Raw genomic sequence first — 23,035 nt, 5'->3', positions numbered from 1 at the left:
ATGTGTTACCCACTAGGCTACTACCACCCCCAATTTAATTAATCTCTTCAAGGAAACACTCTTTCACCCTTCAACATAAGCTAGATGAGAGGAGCCAAAAGTCTGAACTTCAAAAAATAATTTTGTTGTTTACTACATAGCATCACTTACATCATTTCTTAATTTTGAGTCTCCTACCCATCTCTATGCAAGTTACATTACTTTTTATATGGTCAAGAAGATAAAATGCTCTCTCAAAAGTTACGCATACACCACCTCAAAAACTGAGGGAGTCAAAAATGGGAGCGCATCGAGCTGCAACAAACTCTCACACACAACTTCTCACACACTGATTCTTCCTCATCTCCTGCCAATACCATGGCCCATTAAACAAGTAAGGGATCGACCAGCCACCTCCATCAAACTGACACCACGTGGAAGAGGTGCTGGCCCGGGGATTAAATGGAATTTGAAGTGTCTTTGGGGGCGTTTCGTGCCACACGATTATGCCAAAAAAACAAAAAAAAAAACAAAAAAAAAAACAGAATAGCTGGTCAGTTATGAATGCTGTCTGGAAACAGCAGGGATTTCATTTAGGAATTTGTATGGTAATCTAATTTTGACATTGTGTTTACAAGCTAAAAGCTGTGCTTAATGGATAACAGCTGATGCTCTAAAAACAGGTCTCTGTGGTAATGGCATATTTATTCCATTACACCCCTCCCCCCAACTTGATTGGCAAAATATGATGACACGAACAGAAAAACACAGTACGATAAGGCAGAGCACAATATATAATTCCCGGCAGGGGCAGCTCTGGGTCTGAGGTTGGGGTCCGGAGTTTCATGTCCGTCCTGTGCCATTATGTTCCCTGATTGTTTCACCTGTGTTTGATTGTATACATTTGCCCTGTTCGTCATTCTTACTTGTTACTAACCCTGTTCGACATATAATAAACCCGTTTCGTGACGTCGTGCGTGCGCGTCCTTCTTCCTCGCCATGTCCAGCCATCCTTCCAGATCTACTGCCTCGCCATGTCATATTCTTTTAACATGAGTGCATTATGCTATATTCTTAGTGTTAACTTCAATCTGTAACAAAATCATATATTACATTCAAATACTTCTTTTAATCATGCAAGCTTAGTTCTAATTGCAATTCAGCTGTATTACAGAATGTTCATAGCCATTAGGAAATGCTCAATATACTCAATATGCACACACACGTGGCTCCAGAGCAGCTGTATTACCTGGAAGCCACTTTATTTTGCAAGGCAACCCCAGTCCATTAATTGATTAGTATTAGAAATAAATGTTTCAGTAAATGTACAGAATGTGTGTGTTTAATTGTATTGTTAACATAGTTAAGTTAACTTAGACGTTAGTGGATTTGAATCCTGGCTCGGACCTTGTGTGTTAGGAGTTTGTTTGCTGTCATTGTGGTTTTGTAGGTTTTCAAAGGCATGTTCACTAGTTGGATTGGTCAGTAGGTGTGAGAGTGTGAGTGAATGGTGTGTGTGCATGTGCATGTGCGCCCTGCGGTGATCTGACGCCACACCCTGGGAAAGTCACCACCCTGCGCCCCGTGTGCCCTGGGATGGGCTCCATCAACCACTCTTTGTAGGATTAAGTGGTCATGTCAAGTGGGTGAGTGAATGAGTTCATAACTTGGTTAATTTTGTATGCTGTAGCTTAAATAAATATGAATTAAAGGAACTAATGTAATGTTTGATGAGGTGGGGGCTCACCTGTTCATGGTACTCAATACCCATGCTGAGGGTGTTGATGAGGATGGCGATCATGATGCCGCGGCCGAAGTATTTGCTGTCGACGATCTTGCGGAATGTGTCGCACACCAGCCTCCAGAAGTGCACCACCTTCGCAGCCCGAGCACCTAGTGTAAACTCGTGCCCCACCTCGCTGTCCAGGTCGGCCACCTCATAGCCCTCGGCTCCCAGCAATTCGTTGGATCTCATACAGTATGGGCAGTTCTCCGGGTCAAAGGTCAAGCCAGCGTCCAGATTGGTGCTGCTGCAGTTGGTAGAGCGCAACTTGCTGGGGACCTTGGCTGAAATATTAAAATTAACAATATGACATTATCAGTTTGGTTGCATTTCTTGACATGCAGTTGACCTAAATCCTTGAAAACCTTCACCTGATGCTTATCCATGTTTATTTTTAATTTGAAATTAAATGTGAATTAAATGTGGATCAAATGTGTGACAGCAATGATTTTACACAGACTTTACACTGGGGGTGTTGAGATGAATCTCATAATCTCGATGTGGACGATTCTGCATTGATGTAGAGCAGAACATAATAGGTTAAATATCATTATGACGTTGCTTGGTGAATTTCTTGTGTCTGCATTAAAGTTCTAGTTAAAAAGTAATAAGAGTGCCACTCTGAGTAGGATTTACTCTCATCTCTCTCTTTTTTTTATTATAATAATATTTTTGTTTTTCCTATTTTGACTTGCAGACCGGGGGACAGAGAAAATGGAGAGAGAAAGAGAAATTGGGGAGGAAGAGGAGCATATAGAGGTGGGAGACAAAAAAAGGAGGAGGATAGAGAACAAACACTGACAATCTGCTTTGGTACCTGCTTAAACAAACAAAAAAGATACAGCGGGAAAACACAGCAACAACCAACATCGGTATAAGTCACAGTAAATAATGAAAATTAAATGTTTTTTAATTGTGATGCTTTGAGATATTGAATCGAATTATCAGAAGAGAATGGGAGGTAGTAGTAGCCTAGTTGGTAACACACTCGCGTATGAACCAGAAGACCCAGGTTCAAACCCCACTTACTACCATTGTGTCCCTGAGCAAGACACTTAACCCTAAGTTTCTCCAGGGGGGGACTGTCCCTGTAACTACTGGTTGTAAGTCGCTCTGGATAAGGGCGTCTGATAAATGCTGTAAATGTAAATGTAAATGAATGGTGCCACAAAACTCTTCTACCTGGCGGGTTCTCTCCCTCGGGCAGACACTGAGAGGTGTACATGGGGAGTGGCGGGATGTTGAGGTTGGTCAGCACGCTGCCCCCGACTCCGCTGGTCGACTCGCACAGAGACATCTGCCTGAACTGTTCCAGGGCGAAGGAGTTCTGCAGCGTTGGGTAGTTCTTGTGCACGGGCCCTGCAAAGGGCACAGAGTTCCTCTTGTAGGCCTGCAGCGGCATGGAAGAGGCGGGGGCCTGGCGCAGCAGCTCCAGATGGTCCACGTGGAAGACACTGTGGACGGATTCCGCTCCGCTCGGGCCTACGGCAGCAGGTGACGGGGGCAGCAGAACCGGGTCTAAGCCGCTGGTGGGAGAGACGGCAGGCAGTCGTCCGGTGGAGCCGACGTGAGAGCCGGATGCGCCCCCTCCTCCCCTGGCCGGTTCGGTATCTCTGCCTCCGGCATCCGGGCCGCCGCTGCTGGTTCGGACGATGCTGCCGTTTCCCAGGTGGTCGTGGTGATGGTGATGGTGGTGAAACATGAACGGGTGCATGGAGCCTCGTCTGTTGTTCTGCTTCTGGTGCCGGCGTTTCTGCGAGGCCGTCATCCCGGAGGACGGCTCCAGGACCGGCGAGGCCCGGACCTGGAAACCGGCACGTCTGGCGGCACACCTGGCAAGGTGGGCCACCTGTCGGCCGGCCTTCCGCACCACGTGGACCAGGTACTTCAGCAGCTCCTCGTAGCAGCTGCCCGGCTCGGAGAAGCTGGCCAGAGTGCTGGCGTTGGACAGGAAACGGACACGCTGCTCTTTCATCAGCTGACTCTCCCGCTGCTTGGTCTCGGAGAACTGCGTGGCGATCACGACCAGGCAAAGGTTGATCATGAAGAAAGAACCAACCTGGAAAGATGGACATTATAGTAAGTGCGCAAAAATGTAAACTAATGAATACAATTTCAGAATTTATATTCAAAAATTTGGATGTATATTTCAATCCTGAGACATAATGGAGAAAGCAGTATTCACATTGATACTGATCATTTAAAAACCAGGGTATTGCTCCAGTAAAAATAAAATTGCAGAGAGGGTCGGTACAGATATAGATATGGATAATAGCCGGTGTCATTGGTAACAACAGCTGAATATTTTCCATGTTTAGCAACATATTATCTGCTCGCTCGCCTATTTCAGGACTTCCGACCCTCCTCACAGCTTCTTCATGCGCTGCGCATATTCTGCCATTTGCGCCATTATATATTCATTGCCGAGCTTGGTTATTCCGTTGTGTTTCTCGCTGCTAGTCGTTATTACAGGTGAATGTGTTTGTTGCGTGCCGAGGGCCAGAATGTGACTGAGAATACAGAGAGTCTTAAGACTGAAGAGCTCATTTGTGCAGCTCGTGCTGTGAAATGTCAACTTGAGGCGAAGTCGAGAGTCAGAGCGGCACGTGCCGAGCTTTGGGTCGTCGCTACTTACGATGATTAGCAGGATGAAGTAGATGAAGTTGTAGAAGGAGTGTGAGTCCATCACAAAATACATGATGTCCACCCATCCCTCCAGTGTAATGACCTTTAGTGAAAGAGGGAAACAGGGGAAAGGGGGCAGGGACAGTGTCAGGATCAGAATGCCTTCAAGTAGATTAAGTTTCAATTATTAAAACGCTAATCTCAGAGCACTTTGTCAGAAGACAATCTGCTGAATTTAGCCAACACGCCCCCAGATGTTACGGACTGTCAGTTCTGGACCTTCGCAAGGCTTTGCCCTGCGAATCCGGCAACATCAGAAGTCATTCCCGACGTCGTTCAGGAAGTGGAAAGGATCCCAGTGTTGCCAGCTCATCTGTCACTCCTGAGACGAATGAGGCAAAGTTCCTACCGCAATTTACAGACCATTACAGGACGTGATAGAGGGATGAAATGCTGGCAGACAGCTAATTCATTTTGGTGGTGGTGGTGGGGGGTGCCGTTGAATTAGGCATCAACTGGAGACTGCATCGTATTGGCAGCTCACAAAAGAAAGATTATGTCTTCTACCCTACCCTGCATTCATTATTTGGCAGCTCCTAAATATTTGATAGATGATTTCTGTTTGCAAAAAAAAAAAAAAAGGCTGCCACTCATTTGGGGGCTGTTCTCATAATTGAATTTCAAATGAGATTCAGGACAACACACTGTGCGAGCCGTCAATTAAAATGTTATCAATCCATTCTGACATGAAACATTGGAATGAGCATAGATAATCTTGGAAGGTGCTGTGCCTGAAGAGGAAGCTACATTCAGCCCTTTAACGCTTGGATAGAATTCCCTATACTCTTTTTAAAGCTTAGCACAGCAAAAACAAATGTGTTTAAATCTGAAAGATTTAAAATTCAGTTTTAAAATCATGAAAATATTGGCATTATATATATATACACACACACACACACAAAACCCCCTAGCATTTCAGGATATATATAGGTATATGTATGTATATGTATGTGTGTGTGTGTCTGAAACTTCACCCCTTTCACAAATGTCAATTTCAACTATAAATTTATAACCGGATGCTCCAAATTCGATTAGGTATTGAGGACACTACTACACTATTAATCTACACTAATCTACAGACCCCGTAATCAGAATTTTGATGATTCGAATCCCGATCTGCCAAGGTGCCACTGAGGTGCCACGCTCTGCTCTCCGGGCGCCTGTCATGGCTGCCCACTGCTTACCAAGGGTTAAAATGGGTTAAAATCAGTGGACACATTTCATTGTGTGCACCGTGTGCTGTGCTGCAGTGTTTCACAATCACTTCACTTTCTGTAGAGTTCAGTTGTTTTTACATCACATTTAGTTATTTGTGCATAAATGTTCAAGCACCTGAAATATTGCAATCCAGGCATAGCCAATGTTGTCAAAGTTGATGGCCCCCTTGAAGGGGTTGACTTCGCCCGCTGAGCAGTTGGTGTAGTACTGGTTCCAGTTGACGCAGGTGGTGTTGTCAGTGGCGTTGTAGGCGCTCATGTCCATCTTACACTGCAAGCCTTCCTCGTGCAGCTTGGGCAGCGAGCTGCAGAGGCGCATGCCATTCTCCCGCGGCTGGGAGCAGATGAACGGGTTCTCGTCGTCGTTCTCGGTGTGATAGTAGTTGTGCAGCTCCAGGGTCAAAGGTCTGCAAATGAGAAAGCACAGGAAAAATTGGCCAGACACGAACAGACACAGGAAAATGATTATAAATACAAGACAAAAAATGCTCATATCCCTATAATAAATGCTACAGTGACAATTCCACCATAAAATGCATAACCAGAATAGACACACTTTTTTTTTTAGACATTTTGGGGCTGTTTCATTGACTAAAACCAGCCCCTTAACAGTTTTTTTTATGGGTCTTAAAAAGATAAATATATTGAAAAAAATTATTAAAGCATTTTCTCATTATCAATCAAATGTAAAAACAAATAAAAGAACATTCTGGAACAATTCACTTATGCTGTAAATGGAACAAGCATTAAATACACATTGACGTTTTAAACCTGAAACATAAGCTGTTTTAGACACCAATTTTAAAACTTTTTTTTTTTTTACTTTTTAAGCCTTCAGTTCAGATTTAAAAAAATTAAAGGCAATTTCTGGCAAAGAAAAATTAACTATGCAGATTCACAAACCAGTTGGTATTCATTTGAAGGAATTTAGCCTGAAGGAATTGTTTTTTTTTTTCTCTTTAAGTTCTTTATTTAGCTTCCAATTAGGCGTAATGTCTGTTTAAAGTTGAGTCTTGTATGTTCAAACTTTAACATTAATGTTATTCAGTGCCTCCAGGGTTTCACAAGATTGTTGCAGCTTAAAACATCTGATTTTGTGGTAAAAATTCCAGTGAATTTGTAATAAAACAGCATTAGCTTTAGAAGTAATTTTTGCTGGTAAATGTAAATATGTGTACATTTCTGTTCAGTTTAAATAGACTTTAAAATTGATATATAAATGAAAAGCTATTTCAACAAAAAGTTTTGGGGCAGTGGTGGCCAGTGGTGGCCCATCGGTTAAGGAAGTGGCCCCGTAATCAGAAGGTTGCTGGATCGACTCCCGATCTGCCAAGGTGCCACTGAGCAAAGCACCGTCCCCACACACTGCTCCCCGGGTGCCTGTCATGGCTGCCCACTGCTCACTTAGGGTGATGGGATAAATGCAGAGGACAAATTTCACTGTGTGCTGTGCTGCTGGTTATCACACGTGACAATCACTTCACTTTCTATTGGCTACATTTTTTTCTGACAAGTGAAGGAAAATAGGAAAATGCAAAATGGTGATAGTGACAGCAGGTAGTGGTCATGAGAGTCTACACTTATAGGTCACGTTTGTATAAAGGTTGCAGTGATTGGCCAAAATTGGAAATTAATGTTTGCAATTGCAACATCAGGCCTAACGGGTAAGGAGGTGGACCCGTAATCGAAAGGCTGTGGGTTCAAATCCCAAACCGGCAAGGTGCCACTGGATGGATATTCAGGTAATGTGGAAAATCATTTAATTTTTATGTATTTAAAATCTGAAGGTTTTGCACTCATGGTCAGTTTAGTTGCATATATCGGAATTGCATTATTTTATTGAAGTGTTGCACATTTTGACACCCATTATAGACTGAAAGAAATGGTGTAATTGTTTTGTCTTAGTACTTATAGAATTCACAGAATTTTATTGTGGAAGTTCATAGTGAGACTGTCTCTCTGTGTCCTGTGCATCACATGGCAAGTTTTCAACCTGCTTGTATGGCTTTTGTCAACTTTGCATTGAATTAAACAAGTACTACATACATGTCACACTTGTTCATAGTTCTGACCATTAGTTATGGGGATAAAGTAACTTGTTTTATCAAAATGTCCCATGCATCACGTAGAGAATCGTCTCTCTGCAGCTATTTGCTTAGGTTTACAGCCAACATCTCGAATGCAGCTAACCCTCATTTACACAACAGTCAGTGTACAGAGGGATCAGCATTAACAGCCTTCAGCCCAGAGCTGGCTCTACGCGGGCCCGGCTCTAATGGTGTGTGGATCCGTTGAGGGATAATTGGTCAACACAAATTCAGCTCACAGCGAAAGTGATGCAGCAAATTAGCTGCCCAAGTAGCTTCAATTACCCTCCGGGACAAATCGGGGGGTTTTCCCGAATGCCCTCCAGCCCTCCGAGCAAAAAGAAAAAAAAAATCTTTAAAGCTATTTAGCAGTTTAGGACAGACTTCACATTACGCAATCGTCAAGCTGGGCCAAGCTGCTTCTTGAGAGCAGTTTACACACTGCGGCGTCCTTACTTGCTGAAGTTTTCAGGCAGGAAGCAGCGGTTGCGCAGGAGCCCGGCCCACAGCTGCACACCCACGATGCCGAAGATGAAGAAGACGAAGAAGCAGAGCAGCAGCACGTTGCCCAGCATGGGTAGGGTGTCAAGTAGCAGCGTGACCAGGATCCGCATGCCTGCAGAGCAAAGGGACAAGTGTTTTTTTTTTTTTTTTAAGAGTGTGTTTATATATATACACACACACACACACACATGGTTACTGTCCCCAACACACATTCCCATGCGACCCAAAGATTTTATGATACCAACTGAAGTGAAACATGCTCATAAATGGAACTGGGATAAAATGCTGGTGCGAACTGGCGCAAATCCCATCACGTGGGTGGACACCACTGTATAATAAAAAAAAAATTATAAATAAAAGGTGACTGTTAAATAACAGGAAAATATCCATCATTTTTTACAAGTAATTGGTGCAGCCGGGTAATCCCGGCCAGTCACGGCTCTCCCTCTGACAACCGCAGCAAGCTGCAATTTGCACATTTGGAAAAGGAGAGGGAGCGACAGATAAGAAAAACTGGGGGAGAGGGGTGGGGGTGGGGGGGGGGAGGGCATTATCAGCAGCCAAAAGAAAAACGAATGACAATGAAGGATCCGTCGCCCGAGATAAAACGCCTGTCTGCTGCGTGGGTTTACAGAGCAGCTACATTTCCTCACACAGACAAACCTCTACACTGTGTAGTCACAGGTCTCTTCAGAATAAGGCCCATTTCATGCCACCTTTTTTATACTCTACTATGTAATTTTATTACTAAATGCAACTGTGGTTTTAGAGCATGCCGTCTAAACGAAGCTTTCCAAATTCACAAAAGTATTGAAATGGCTTTGCAGAGGGGTTTTGTTCATAAATGATTTAACATGTTTGAGCTTAATTTTTCCACTATAGCTTATTATAAAATTAGAATTGCTAATAGAAATACTCCAAACTTGAATGAACAGCATTCCAAAAAAACAGCAAACAGATAACGTGGTTTTTGCACACTGAAGCTGATTGTATTTATTCGCTGTCGTGAGCAACTACAAATTAAACACTTTTACTGAGCTCAGCAAAGAAGGCCGAGAACACAGGACACTTAGACAGAATAAGGCTCTCCTTGCACATCCTCATGTTCTCCTTGACCTTTTGGTCCATGTGCAGCAATAAAAGGACAATATATGACTCTAATATGCTTATATGCTAATGAAGCACCCGTGCCGTTAATGTCTCCTGGTTAATTTCTGAAAAGCTGACGTAGATGTAAAGCTGCCATTTTATCTTCAGATATGACAGAGTGACTTAATTAAATGAATTAGTGCAGATTAAATATTAATTTGTTGACTATCTTTGTAATAAATAATATCATGATATGAACTACATTTTCATAAACATTTTATGGATGCATTTATTTTTGTTGCATATTTTCTACTTGTGTATTATATTTGGACCAACAGCGTTAAATCAGTCGATGTGTATTTGCATAAATGGAAATATGCTTTTTTTTTCCCCTATGAATCTCCAGGCTCCTATGATACCCAAACATGGCAGACCATCCAAATACATGCCTGCTTGGTAATTGCTTCAGTATAAAGCCATCTGCTTACATGCAGATCAAATCTGTTTTTTTCTTCCCACCCTTTTGCACCCTCGTTTTTTTTTTTTGATAAATCTTCGTGAGATAAGCACTGGCACTGTCAGCATTATGTGAGAGATGCTGGAGTTTTGGAGAGGTGACTTCCAGCAACTTCCTGTGCGGTTTAGCATCATGCAATGTACATGAAGGGTAATTTTTTTCAGAAAATTATTTTTCCCGTAAAATTCTCTCTTTGCAGACATGTGATTATTGCATCAAACTTGAGGGGAAAAAAGACACTTCAGAGAACAGTGTATTTCCCAAAGGTGGGTCTTAAAATACCGCCCCTTTTTTTGGGAAAGGAGATCAAGTCCCTTGTGAAAATCCAGAGGGGAATTTGCCCCTGGGAATTTTTGTACCTCAGAGTCTACAACATTCAGCCCTCCACCATTCCACCAACAGCCCTTTTGAAGAAATCCAGCTTTTCCAAACAAAACTCCTTTTTTTGTTTGTTTACTACATCACAATAATATGATGCAATATGAGCACAAATTTACACAAAAATGCATGTGTTTTTTATAGCATTGCAGTTTTAGAAAGCATTGCACTTTTTTCATTCAAAGAAATTACAGATATTTATTGTGGATATTTAAATTGAAAGACAATAGACAATATACAGTATATATATATAGTTTACTTAAGGTTTTAGCAAAGAAAAAAAGAGAAAACACATGTACATAAGTATTCACAGCCTTTTCTCAATACTTTGTCAATGGACAATTACAGCCTTAAGTCTTTTTGAATATGATGCTATAAGCTTGGCACACCTATCCTTGGCCAGTTATCCTCTTTGCAGCATCTCTCAAGCTCCAGCCATTTTAAGATCTCTCCAGAGATGGTCAATCGGATTCAAGTCTGGGCTCTGCCTGTGCCACTCAAGCACATTCCCCGGACCCTCCGGGCACATTCACAAAGCCACTTCTTTGATATCTTAGCTGTGTTTTTAGGGCTGTTCTCCTGCTGAAAGATGAAAGATTTCCCCAGACTTCCCCATTTCAAGAGCGCTCTGGAGCAAGTTTTCATCTGGGATGTCTCTGTACATTGCTGCAGTCATCTTTCCCTCTAGCCTCATCAGGTCTCCTAGTTCCTGCAGCTGAAAAACTTCTGCACAGCATGATGCTGCCATCACCATGCTTCACTGTAGAAATGGCATTGGCCTGGTGATGAGCAGCGCTTTTTTCCACAACTGAACTCCAATTAAGCTGCAGAACCATCTCAAGAATGATCAGGGGAAACAAGAGGCACCTGAGCCCAATTTCGAGCTTCATGGCAAAGGGTGGAATACTTATGTACACGTGCTTTCTCAGTATTTTATTTTTAACACATTTGACTAAATAAAGCTGTAACATAACAAAATGTGAAAATATATATATACATATATATACACACACACACACACACACACACACACACACACACACACACACACACACATATATATATATATATATATATATATATGATGGGCTGTGAATACTTTCCGGGTGCACTTAATATTACAGGGATTTGATTGATGTTCAGAAGCTTAATAAAGCAACTAATAATCTACTCTAGCGAAGAGGCCAGAAATTAATTTCACAGAGCTGCACTCCGCTTCCTGTGATCATCGGAGAGGGCGGGGGAACATTTTCTAGAGGTTACCTAATAAACCATATTGATCAAGGTGCAATGCTTCCTAATACTAATTCAATAAAGTTGTAAAGGGCACAGCCCGACAACGCTTTTTCTCCGGCGGCAAAACTCATTAAGGACGGACGGATATTTCCGAGGTCATGCGCAGTAATCACTTATTGATTCACACAGTTATGTAGAGTACTGAGCAACCAATATAGACCAGTGTAGTGAAGCTGCTCATCTAATATGCAACCAATTTTTTTAGGTAACAAAATACCAATATCAAGTATTGATTAAAAATTTATTTATCTAAATGGTTTGTTGTCAATTTTATTATTTAAAAATTGACATTCTATTTGCAGTGAAATTCAATATTGCTCTCCATCTGATAACTTTTACTCATAGGATGTCATTAATATGTTCTTCTAGCAGATATCTAGATATCAACAGTGTTTATTAAACAGTATAGTTTTTTATTATCATTTGTCGTGGCCTAGTAGTTAAGGAGGCGACCCCGTAATCAGAAGGTTGCAGGTTCGATTCCTGAGCAACCAAGGTGCCACTGAGGTGCCACTGAGCTAAGCACGGTCCCTACACACTGCTCCCCGGGCACCTGTCATGGCTGCCCACTGCTCACCAAGGGTGATGGTTAAAAGCAGAGGACACATTTCATTGTGTCACCATGTGCTGTGCTGCAGTGTTTCACAATGACAATCACTTAACGTTCTATCACTTTCTTTATATAGTCCCTTATTGAACAATAATGTGTCCACTATTTACATTTACGGCATTTAGCTGATGCCCTTATCCTGAGCAATTTACAGTCCCCCTGGAGACACTCAGAGTTAAAGGGTGTCTCAAGGGACGTAACGATAACAATGGGGTTTAAACCTTTGACTTTGCGGTCTTCTGGTTCATAGGCTGGTGTGTTATCCACTAGGCTACTACCACCCAACCATGTAACTTCCTGAGAGACTCAGTTGAAGTACAGTACAGGTCAAAAGTTTGGACATTTCATTTACATTTACAGCATTTATCAGACGCCCTTATCCAGAGCGACTTACAATTAGTAGTTACAGGGACAGTCAGGGTTAAGTGTCTTGCTCAGGGACACAATGGTAGTAGGTGGGATTTGAACCTGGGTCTTCTGGTTCATAGGCGAGTGTGTTACCCACTAGGCTACTACCACCCTGGACACATCTTCTCATTCAATGTGTTTTCTTTATTTTCATGACCATTAACGTTGGTAGATTCTCACTGAAGGCAACTATGAATGAACACATGTGGAGTTATGTACTTAACAAAAAAAGGTGAAATAACTGAAAACATGTTTTATATTCTAGTTTCTTTGCTCTGATTACTGCTTTGCACACTCTTGGCATTCTCTCGATGAGCTTCAAGAGGTTGTCACCTGAAATGGTTTTCCAACAGTCTTGAAGGAGTTCCCAGAGGTGTTTAGCACTTGTTGGCCCCTTTGGCTTCACTCTGCGGTCTAGCTCACCCCAAACCATCTCGATTGGGTTCAGGTCCGGTGACTGTGGAGGCCAGGTCTCCATTTTTTGTTAAGTACATAACTCCATGTGTGTTCATTGTGTTTGATGCCTTCAGTGAGAATCTACCAATGTAAATGGTCATGAAAATATTGAAAACACATTGAATGAAAAGGTGTGTCCTAACTTGTGGCCTGACAGCAAACATGAACCTCTTCTCTGTGTGTGCGTGTGTATAATTTTTTATCGTTGAGTCTGCAGTAGTTTGCTTTACACCGGAACTGCCTTTGTCCAATAGTTGTCTGTAAATAGTACCAATACTAATACATTTCAAACTAAAACATCACACATTCTAAATGGCATGTTATATTGAATTTCTTCTTTAATGACCTAGTCCTCTCTCCACCATCCTGCGTGCTAATTACTTCACGTCTCAGACACATTAGTCAGCACCTTTTCTCTTTCTCCACCCAAGCGTGTGCAGTAGCCGCTCCAATTATCAAGTTACTGCTGGCTAAACTGGAACCAGCACGCGAGTGGACACAGCTTTTAACAGACGTCTGTCCTTCAAATATACACATATGGTCTCACTGACCATGACGAAAGAGGCCGGGGTCGAGGACACACTCCCCTTTGGAGGCTGCGAGCATTTCCCATCGGCAGCGAAATGTGTTTGTCGTTTTCAGACAGCGGCTTCATGTTCAAATTAAGAGTGGCTGGGTAGTGAAAAAAGGTACGACAAGATATGTCAGATGAGAAAAATATTGCTATAAAGCACCTGTAGAAAAAGTCATGGTGAGTGTTAATGACAAAAGAATGAGGAAAAATGAGGACTGCTAATGAGAGTGTTTGAGAGTGAAGTGATTGTCATTCTGAAACACTGCAGCACAGCACACGGTGACACAACAGTGGCACCTTGGCGGCTCGGGATTCGAACCTGCAACCTTCTGATTACGGGGCCGCTTCCTTGCCCGCTACCCTAACGCTGCAAATGCTAATGTTGTAGTCACTTCACTTCAGAGTGAGAATCATGATTAAAAGTCACGCACATCTACAAAAAGGATTTTTTTTTTGTTATTATATCATAAAATTAAAACAACAACAATAATCAGCAGATCCTGTTCCCGTCGTGGCACCTCGCAAGAGGTAAGGTACCAGCTAAAAAGCCATTTCCACATTAACGCCGCCATTAGGCCGCTAATTAGCCCCAGCGGCTCCTGAATGACGAATGGAGGCGGCCTTTTCCAGCCTGGCCTTCTGAATGCTGACAGTGTTAATGACGCTGACACCATAAACTAAGAAAATGATGGATTTTGTTGTTTTGAGCGCTTCTGTGAATATATATTTGTGTGTGTTTGTACACACCTCAGATCAATAAAGCTGAAGTGAAAAGTGAGTGACAGCTTTGAGCGGCAGTGCTTTACGTTTTACGAGAAACCTAATCTATACGGAGGGAATTCGTGCTGGACTGAATTCACTTTCAGAACCCATTTTTATAACCCGGCCGACAAGAAGAGACATCAGGGCAACGTTAACTGGGCTTGTGAAATTTGAGCTAGCGACTGCAGGAACAGGCACCTCCTTGGCACGGACGCTGATTAAAATGTCCTTTAAACGACGTGGAGGGGCTTATGAAATGTTCGCCCTCCCCCGACTATGGAGCCTGCGACCTGGTACAATGTCTGCATTTGCAAACACGCTTTTCCATATAAAGTCACACAACGTGGAAACAGACAAATGTCTGGTTTTCAGACGGGTTCAGACCTTCAGAAGCCTGTGGTGTGGACTGGTGTGCTCATTGATGCTTCACAGTGACCCAGACTCGCGTCCTCGGGTGTGGTTTGTGTGTGTGTGTGTGTGTGGTTGAAGGTACTTGGTACTCACTGGGCACTCGATTGATGGCTCTCAGCGGCCGCAGGACTCGCACAGTGCGCACGGCGGAGAAGCTGACGTTCTGAAGGTTGAGCGAGTACTCCAGCATCCTGACAGAGACGACAAACACGAGCGCAGTTAGCCTTGCTGGGTATCACAAACTAAAAAAGCTCGTGCATCTTCTTAGGATACCTGTGTTGGATTGAGCAGCAATATTAAAAATCATAAAACGCATCTGAAGTGCAACACGCTAGGTTTATTAGAATACTTCATCAGAGGTTGTGCATCTTGAGGCACGTGCTACTTCAGACTTGATCTTGTTTTCCTGGTTCTACATGAGATGAAGTGTCTGGGACATGCTCAGCAATGTCACTTGTTCACTCATCAGAGAAAAACGAATGTTGGGTGGGTGACCTATTGACAAGATTGATAAAATGTCAATGGTGCCTATGGGCTTCTGTCTTTTGAAACTTTGTTTATAAAAGGTCTTCTAAATAATTACACACAATTACAAATGGATGAGTGGGTAGTTAGTTCCTCCTGAAGAATACAGCCAACATAGCTAAAATGCACTTCACTACTTGTTGCATTTACATTTATGGCATTTATCAGACCAAGTGATTTTGTGCTCTTGTAGTTCAGAGGCCACGACCACCCCATTTGTTGAAATTTGTTACATAACGGATGTTCCAATTTATAATATCTCCAAATGCAGATCCACCATGACAGAAAGATCAATAATGCCAGATGCCACAAATGACTAAATACATTACATGGAATAAAAAAGAAAAAGACAAATGACAGTTAAATACACAGTTAACTAGACAATGAAAGTAGAGCAAAGTTCATGCCGTTAAGCAGCCCTGGTTCATTGTGTCCCCCTGACACAGGTGATCTTCTAGGTTCGATCGGGAAGCAACCAGACCGCCCCAATCGACCGGTCCGATGTCAGACTGTGATGGGTCTCCCATAAGAGATCAGGTTCTGGTAGCTGCTGGTCTTCTTCCACTCAGCGAGAGTATCCATGGAGTCCCAGCAGTCTGCTTCACAGTTTTGAAATCCTCAGCGCCAGGGTTCAAGGGCAGGAGAGAGTCCTCCAGAAATCTGCGAGTTGTTCAAAGTACAGCCTCACTTCTCTCTCTCTTCTCCTCTTATCTTAGTTTATCGTAAACCACTGTTCATGCAGTGGTTTGGACAATTAGAAAACATATCTGATGAAGAAACCTAAAGGGAAAAGGTAGTTATATAACTCTATAGATTTATTCATTTGGAAACACCAACAAAATGTCAATAGAAATATGTCCACAGAGACATACTGATATTAGATTCAAGATTTTTATCTGTCACATGATTACTAATAGCATGTCCTCTTTCAGCATCCTCTCTCAGTCCTGGTCATGATGCTCCTGATTCTTTTGCCCGATTTCAGGTGCTGGAACAGACTGTTGTTGGTGTGTGTTTTGTCCTTAACAGCCTTGACGGCTCGAGTCCTGCATCTTGATGTAAGTGGCCTGCAGAGATGGAAGAGGTGACCTGCAGCGCGGATCACCCTCGGTAGAGTTTGCGTTCCAGGACACAGCTGGTTCCAAACCATGAAGTAAGGTTTGGTGTGATGTGTTTGGTGTGGTGGTTTTTGGCGTTTTTTTTCTGCCATTTTAGTCTGAACCTGGATGTGTTCGGATGTGTTCAGGTTCTCCAAGATGTGAACACCCAGGTATTTGCTGCTCACCCTCTACTTGAGTCACACTGATATTGAGGGGCTTGATGGCCTGTTGCCATATCCTGTGGAAGTCCACTGAGACAAGCACCGTCACAGTCTACATTGCTCCCCGGCACCACAACATTTTCGGTGCATCAAATGTTCGACGCATCGCATTTAACAACGCAGTTTTACAGGTTCACTTTTTCATCTTTTTAAGTCGCCATGCATATAGGCAATATTCAATTGTAAATTATTAAATATCAAACTGATAAGTTCTTTAAAGTTCTTTATTAGAAGCACTATTCTACAAGAAAGGTGACTTACTGGAAATGTGTTGGCGCTTAAAGTGATTCACCGAGAATTAAACAAGATAAATGAAATAAAATGAAATCTAAATTAACAGTGCAAGTGTTTTAAAGGTTTGAACTTGATTATGATCTCTGTCTGATGCTGAAAGGCAGCGGGGGGAGAGGGGACGCTTTGCCAGTACATTTATCGCTGCATGTAATGTGTATTATAGATGCACTGACCAAAGTTATAACTTTGTTAACAATAACTTTGACTTTAAAAACTGATAACTGTTATTAGTTCTGTGGAGCATCATGGCAGTGGAAGAGTGCCCCAAAAATGAAATTTTGAAAAATTATGTTTCACCTCAGACTGCAGCTTGGAATGTCTGGACTGCTGTATACAGCCTGGATATGGAAGCAACGTATGCAGCATTATGTGCCTAGGTTCACCGCTTTGTATGTTAATAACAATTGTGTCTTTGTGTTTCAGTCTGGCAATATCAGAAAAATCATGATGAAAATCGATCCAGAAAATGTTTTTGTTAAAAATGGAAAAGTAAATCGCGATCATTTTTTTTCTTTTTACCATGTCGCCCAGCTCTACTAGTGAGGCTTCCTTTTTTATACCGTTGCCAGCATCATAAAGAGATCCCTCTGCCTCAAGTTGCAAAATCCACTCCACTGCAATCAGAATCCACTGCATGCAGCACACGTGCAGCTAGCACAGTTTTAAGACGATTGGCAGAAACATTCACAAACAAACATGTGTACACACACACACACACACACACACACACACACACACGCACACACACAGCTGCTGTGCACATGTGAGACTTGGACGGCAGCACGTGAGAGGAATTCCCTCCTTCCAATGGCTTTACCAGTAGGCTACTATGTCAGCACCTCTTTTTTTTCATCTGTTGTCAACAGCTTTGAGTTAAGCTCCCAAAAGCAGTTATCAATCAAGCGTGACTGCAAATCATTAAACATTAAAGAGAAGACACAACACAGACAAATGAAAAAGGACACTGCACACAATGCATCCCATACTTCTTCACTCAGTGTGAAAGTATATGAATTGTTAAAGGGCAAGCTGCAACCCACCATGCAAACTGCTGTTAGTATGCAGCATATTCATAGTACCATAATGAGGCAAACACCACACACATGCACACACACACACACACACACACACATTTACACATTTTTTAAAATGTGCACTGTCTCAAGCTGAGAGCTGCTACACACCCTGCAGACATTGGTTATGAGATAGTTGTCCAAAGGTTAAAGACATGACTAATCTGGCATTAGATTGTTGGTGCGAAATGGCTGGAAATGAAAGGGTTTTGAGACATCATAATTACAGGGTCGTCCTCAGTGCTGCAAATCCACCATTGGATTAACGCCGCATTCTGACAGCCAGCCTGTGCGATTGGTTTATGTTGCATCATGGTTGAGTAAGAGGGGCTTTGTAAGCAAAATAAATAAATAAGTAAATATTGTATTTGTGCAAGATGTGAGTGAAACACCTATTTTGGCCGCTATGCAGACAACTAATAACCCAACTTAACACCATAATTAGGCGAATATTAAAACAGCATTAATTATATGCTGTTTAATGTAATTTCCCCATCTGTAGTTGTTTAGACTCAGGGGCAGTTTCTAAAACACATGTTTAGGGCCCTATTTGTTTATCATAGACAGGGAGCGTGAGGCTTGTTCACCGGTGACGATCAACAGCTCTCACATTGACTACTTCCTTATTCTGGATGACTTAAATCTGTGCTTGCTAATACATCACACACTGAATCAGTGTTGCCAGATTTCTGATTTGTTTCAGCAAAAAAGTTGCAAAACTATATGATATGTATTTACATGTTGTTTCCTCAATACCTATAATCAGCAAACAATTTCTTCCGAATTACACAAAACAGAGAAAGATTCTGGCAACACAAGATCCTATCTCCTCATTGTTCTGTTTACATGTCTTCTGTTCCTGTCCTTAAATGAAGACGAAATCACTGTTAGAGATCAAAAGAGATCTCTGTTAAAATGACCTCAAGATCCTGTCTGCTGCCAAGCCAAATAAACGATCAACACCTTTAGTAAAGAGTTGTGACTGGCGGACAAGCGAATGCAACACATCCAATCACAACCCTGCATTGTAAACAATACATTTTATCCCACCAGCAATGTATGGGCCATGGAGCTCCTACGTTCCCTCAGAACACTTCTAGCAAGGGTTTTCTGATGTCTCGCCGTAACTTGACACACCGGCCCTGAATTAATGTGTGACATTTCTGTCTCTTGTGCTTTTCGTGCTGATTTTCGATACATGTGGCATTGGTGATTAAACATTTTTGTGTTGTTCTCCCACCAAACATAATTAATCACGGCAAAATATCCGTAATGACTCAATAACCATTTCAGTATGGTGTCTGGCTTTTGACCGTGCATTAATGCAGCAATAATTTCTCAGACATGTTGGTGAGTTTTCCAAAAGGGCTTCTCTCTAACATTGATTGATCATCACAATTAAGCCTGTTGTTGTTGCTGCAATTGAGATGTTTTGGGCTCAACCATGAAAACAGACCAGAAAATGTTCACGGGGCAAAAACACAAGGCTCATCTTATTTGGCTATTTGGCCTTTGAAGCTGCTGAAATCTTTGGAGCAGAGCTTGATTAGGCAGGATGGGAAGCAGCTGTTGGTTGAAGAGGACACAGCAGTGACTCCGAATGCTAAAAATGTCATGAAGAAGGAGAAACAGAACATGGCACAAGGACCATGTCATGTCACGAGACGGCAAAAGTGACTGCAGGGGTGGGGTGTCTGGGAGCTACGGGACAGACAAAAACCAGAAAACTTTTTTTGTTTGCACCCTCATTATGCACCAGCTCATGTGTGGCAGAGGTGCTGGTGGAAGATGGCAGACTGTCCCACAAGCACTGACAATCCCTGATATGCAACCAGAGGAAGACAGCGAACAAAATTAGGGAAGCAATGAACGGGACCAAGCACCTGTTCTACTAGGTAATTAGAAAAAAGTACTATTTGCCACCATAGTAGCTAATGTTTGGGTGTGGTCTTTTTAGGACCATGTTTAATTCATTCTAATACAGCTGGCATAAGGAATGGTAATGGGTCATTCTCAAAATTCTCAACATGCCTACTCGATGAAGGCTATGGAAACTATGAAAACAGCATTTTTGATTAATCTGATTTTTTGCCTCTCTTTACCATCGTGACTACACTGCACATTATTATCATCATCATATCCAGCTTCATGATGTGACTATTAACATGACTGAAGGAAAATCAGCCAGAAAACCTCAAACCATAAGGCCAAGAGTGTGAAAAGCTGTAATTCCAGTGATTTACATTGACCATTGTTTACATATTTTATTTACTACATAACCTCATGTGAAATTTCATAGTTTTGTTTCTTAACTTTTGTCCTACAAAATAAAAATACCCATGAAGGAGTAGGTTTTTCAAAACTACAGACAAGTGAAATGTCACTTGAGTTAACACACAGAAATGCAATGTTCTAAGGCACTAAGATAATAAACTGGTTCAATATCTGTCAGTCTCTTCTCTTTCTTTCTTTCTTTCTTACTTTCTCTATCAATTTCTCTTCCTCCCTCCCATCTTCCTTGGGGTCTTCAAAGCATTAGCCCTGGACGCGGTTCAATCATGGCTCTGTATCTTCCACCACCTGGCAGGTTAATGAAGCGCGCTTCTGAGAGACTTCCACTTCCTGTTCTCAGCTTCCCAGTGGAGGAAGGGGAATAAGCGAGGAAATAAAAAGTGCTCCCAGTTTCACCCAATCTCTAAATCTGCTGAGCAATCACAATGGCTGCAGGCTGGAGCCCTCTGCTGAGAAGATCTCACAAATCACGGTGAGGGGAGCCCAATGAAATCCTTACTTTGTACAATTTAAGTAGTTATTGGCTCTTTCTCAGTTAAGCTCTTTCACTGAAGCAAAAGGTGTCCTGGAACATCTATTTAGTGTGTATTTGCCATTAACACGAATATCATCATTTAGTCATTCAGTCTAAACAATTATAGAGTCACAATGCAGTTTTACATTGTGCTTTTATTTCTTTAGCTAGGTAAGCTATACAAACATAATTAATCACGGCAAAATATCCATAATGACTCAATAACCATTTCAGTATGGTGTCTGGCTTTTGACCGTGCATTAATGCAGCAATAATTTCTCAGGCATGTTGTTCAGTTTTCCAAAAGGGCTTCTCTCTGACAAATCTTCTTCATTCAATTTTCTATTTTCTATTTTGGATCTATAATGTCAATTTACTAGGGTGCTAATTAGAAAGTTACCTGAAAGAAGACCATCTTTTACACCAAAACATGTTGATTCTGTCTCTGTGTGAACAAATGAAAAATACATTACTAACCTTCTTTTCTTCCGTTACTTTATCAGAGGTGTCTCATCCCTTGAGCATCTCCCATTTATTTCTAATTTGAAAAGAGAGACCTGGCAAGGCAAATTTATGACAGCTGCAGAGGAAATAAACAAACAGAAGGGACGCCCTTCGAAGGGACGGATTTTTCTTTGAGGTAATAACGTGCTTTGTGAGCTAATAGTTATTGGCCATCATGAGGTGCTCCTGACAGGCTGTCCCTCACAGGCTTACTGCCCTTGAGGATGCTCTTTGGAACGCCTTTGGTGACTGCATCATGTGAAGATACCTTCTGTCAGAAACTAGTTTGAACCACAATAGGACAGGAATGTTTCATGACAAATACACATTGTAGCATTGTCATTCTGTTACTAGCCAAATTATACCAAGTATTAGAGTATATGAAATTCCTGAATTAATGAGAGGAGTTGGTATAATGTGAAATTAGTCAATTAAGTCAATAAGTCAATTAGAGCATAATCAATCTTTTAAGCAGTCACTTTAAATGATCTACATGACTCATTAACAGCCAATGAATCATCAGTTCTCAGACCAACACACACTGATCAATGTGTGGAAGCCTTCTGACCATCTCTAACTATCTAACTCTGAATCATCCAGCTATTTGCTTTGCAAAAGCTATTTTGCTTTTGAAGATATTGCCATGAAATGAATACCTAACTCAACTGAATTCAGAGAACCTTCCATGAGGTGTGGCAAATATTTAAATCCTAATTTTCACATTGGAAAGAGCATGTTTGAGGTCATCAACATTGTATTGAGCATAGACCCATTAGCTCAGTTTCTAAGATTTCAAAACTGCCTATTGGCCATCAAACCGGGCTATCAGTCAGATAAAATTCACTACTGCAACTGTAAATGGATGCTTTGCATTATCTGTCACATTTAAGCCTAGGCCTCAGTGCACCTCTCGAACCATCCATGCTGAGCAACTAGACTGGGTTTTATGAATCCAGATGAACACCTGGTGTGAGGGCACTAACAGGTCCACAGGATGAGCCTAATGGGCCCAACACAGCCCATAGCCTGTATATAGCCAGCCTGGAGGAATGAATGACAGGTCCCACTGAGACTCTTCATGGCAGCTGTCACATGATGGACAGTGGGTAATTGACAGATCCTTTGACTTGGGTGATGCCCATTAAGCTGACAGAGTACAACTACACTTGTATAGCCATGACCATGGCGAAAAAAAAGATGGTCGTCCTTCAAATGTTTTCATCAGCCTAAGCTACCAGCTATCATCTAGGCTTAATGTTAATCCATAAATATTAAGTAATTAATGTTGATGCAATGTTTACCTCCTGTTTGGGCTTGCTCTATGACATGTATGCAAGATTCCTCCTAGCCAGAGAGAATTCCCTACATAAAGGTGGAGACAGACAGTAAATGGGTTTTGGGGCCGATTGAGATAAGATTTTTTTGCTTGTGAATTAACGTTATTTTCATACGGAGACACGTGGCAGCCGAGATGGTCAAACATGCATCTGCAGCGTACTTTATTTTAAATGTCTAGATCATCTTCCCATCATTCCCCATCTAATCCTCTTTCCTATTCGTGTCTCTGTTCATATTTAATTAAATGCAAAATTCACTTTTTAATGATAAATGGGCCTACAAAAATGCATAGTAGCTTCAATGTCATCAAAACAACAGGTTTTCTTTGGAAAGGAGATCCATTGCTCTACATTCTTTCCTTTGTGAGCTTGATTTCTTGATTTTGGGGAAATGAGTTCCACATTTCTGTATGTAGGAG

The 23,035-nt window shown here is 41.9% G+C and overlaps 1 protein-coding gene across 10 annotated transcripts in view; it reads right to left on the bottom strand.

The window, feature by feature from the left end:
* Positions 1–23,035, bottom strand: part of cacna1g (calcium channel, voltage-dependent, T type, alpha 1G subunit) — a 190,841-nt gene that overhangs the window by 75,862 nt on the left and 91,944 nt on the right. For all 10 annotated transcript variants that reach the window (XR_003747853.1, XM_028968135.1, XM_028968152.1 and 7 more), the window contains exons 5-10: positions 14,850–14,947; positions 8,208–8,367; positions 5,780–6,071; positions 4,398–4,490; positions 2,945–3,821; positions 1,727–2,046 (exon numbers count right to left, since the gene is read on the bottom strand). Coding sequence is in view for 9 of the 10 variants with exons in the window: in XM_028968135.1 (XP_028823968.1) it covers positions 1,727–2,046; positions 2,945–3,821; positions 4,398–4,490; positions 5,780–6,071; positions 8,208–8,367; positions 14,850–14,947 (1,840 nt within the window). In the remaining variant the exon portion in view is untranslated. The remainder of the gene's footprint in view (positions 1–1,726; positions 2,047–2,944; positions 3,822–4,397; positions 4,491–5,779; positions 6,072–8,207; positions 8,368–14,849; positions 14,948–23,035) is intronic.

Source organism: Denticeps clupeoides, chromosome 2 (genome assembly GCF_900700375.1).
Source record: "Denticeps clupeoides chromosome 2, fDenClu1.1, whole genome shotgun sequence".
Lineage (NCBI taxonomy): Eukaryota > Metazoa > Chordata > Actinopteri > Clupeiformes > Denticipitidae > Denticeps > Denticeps clupeoides.
This window is presented reverse-complemented; position numbering and strand designations above follow the sequence as displayed.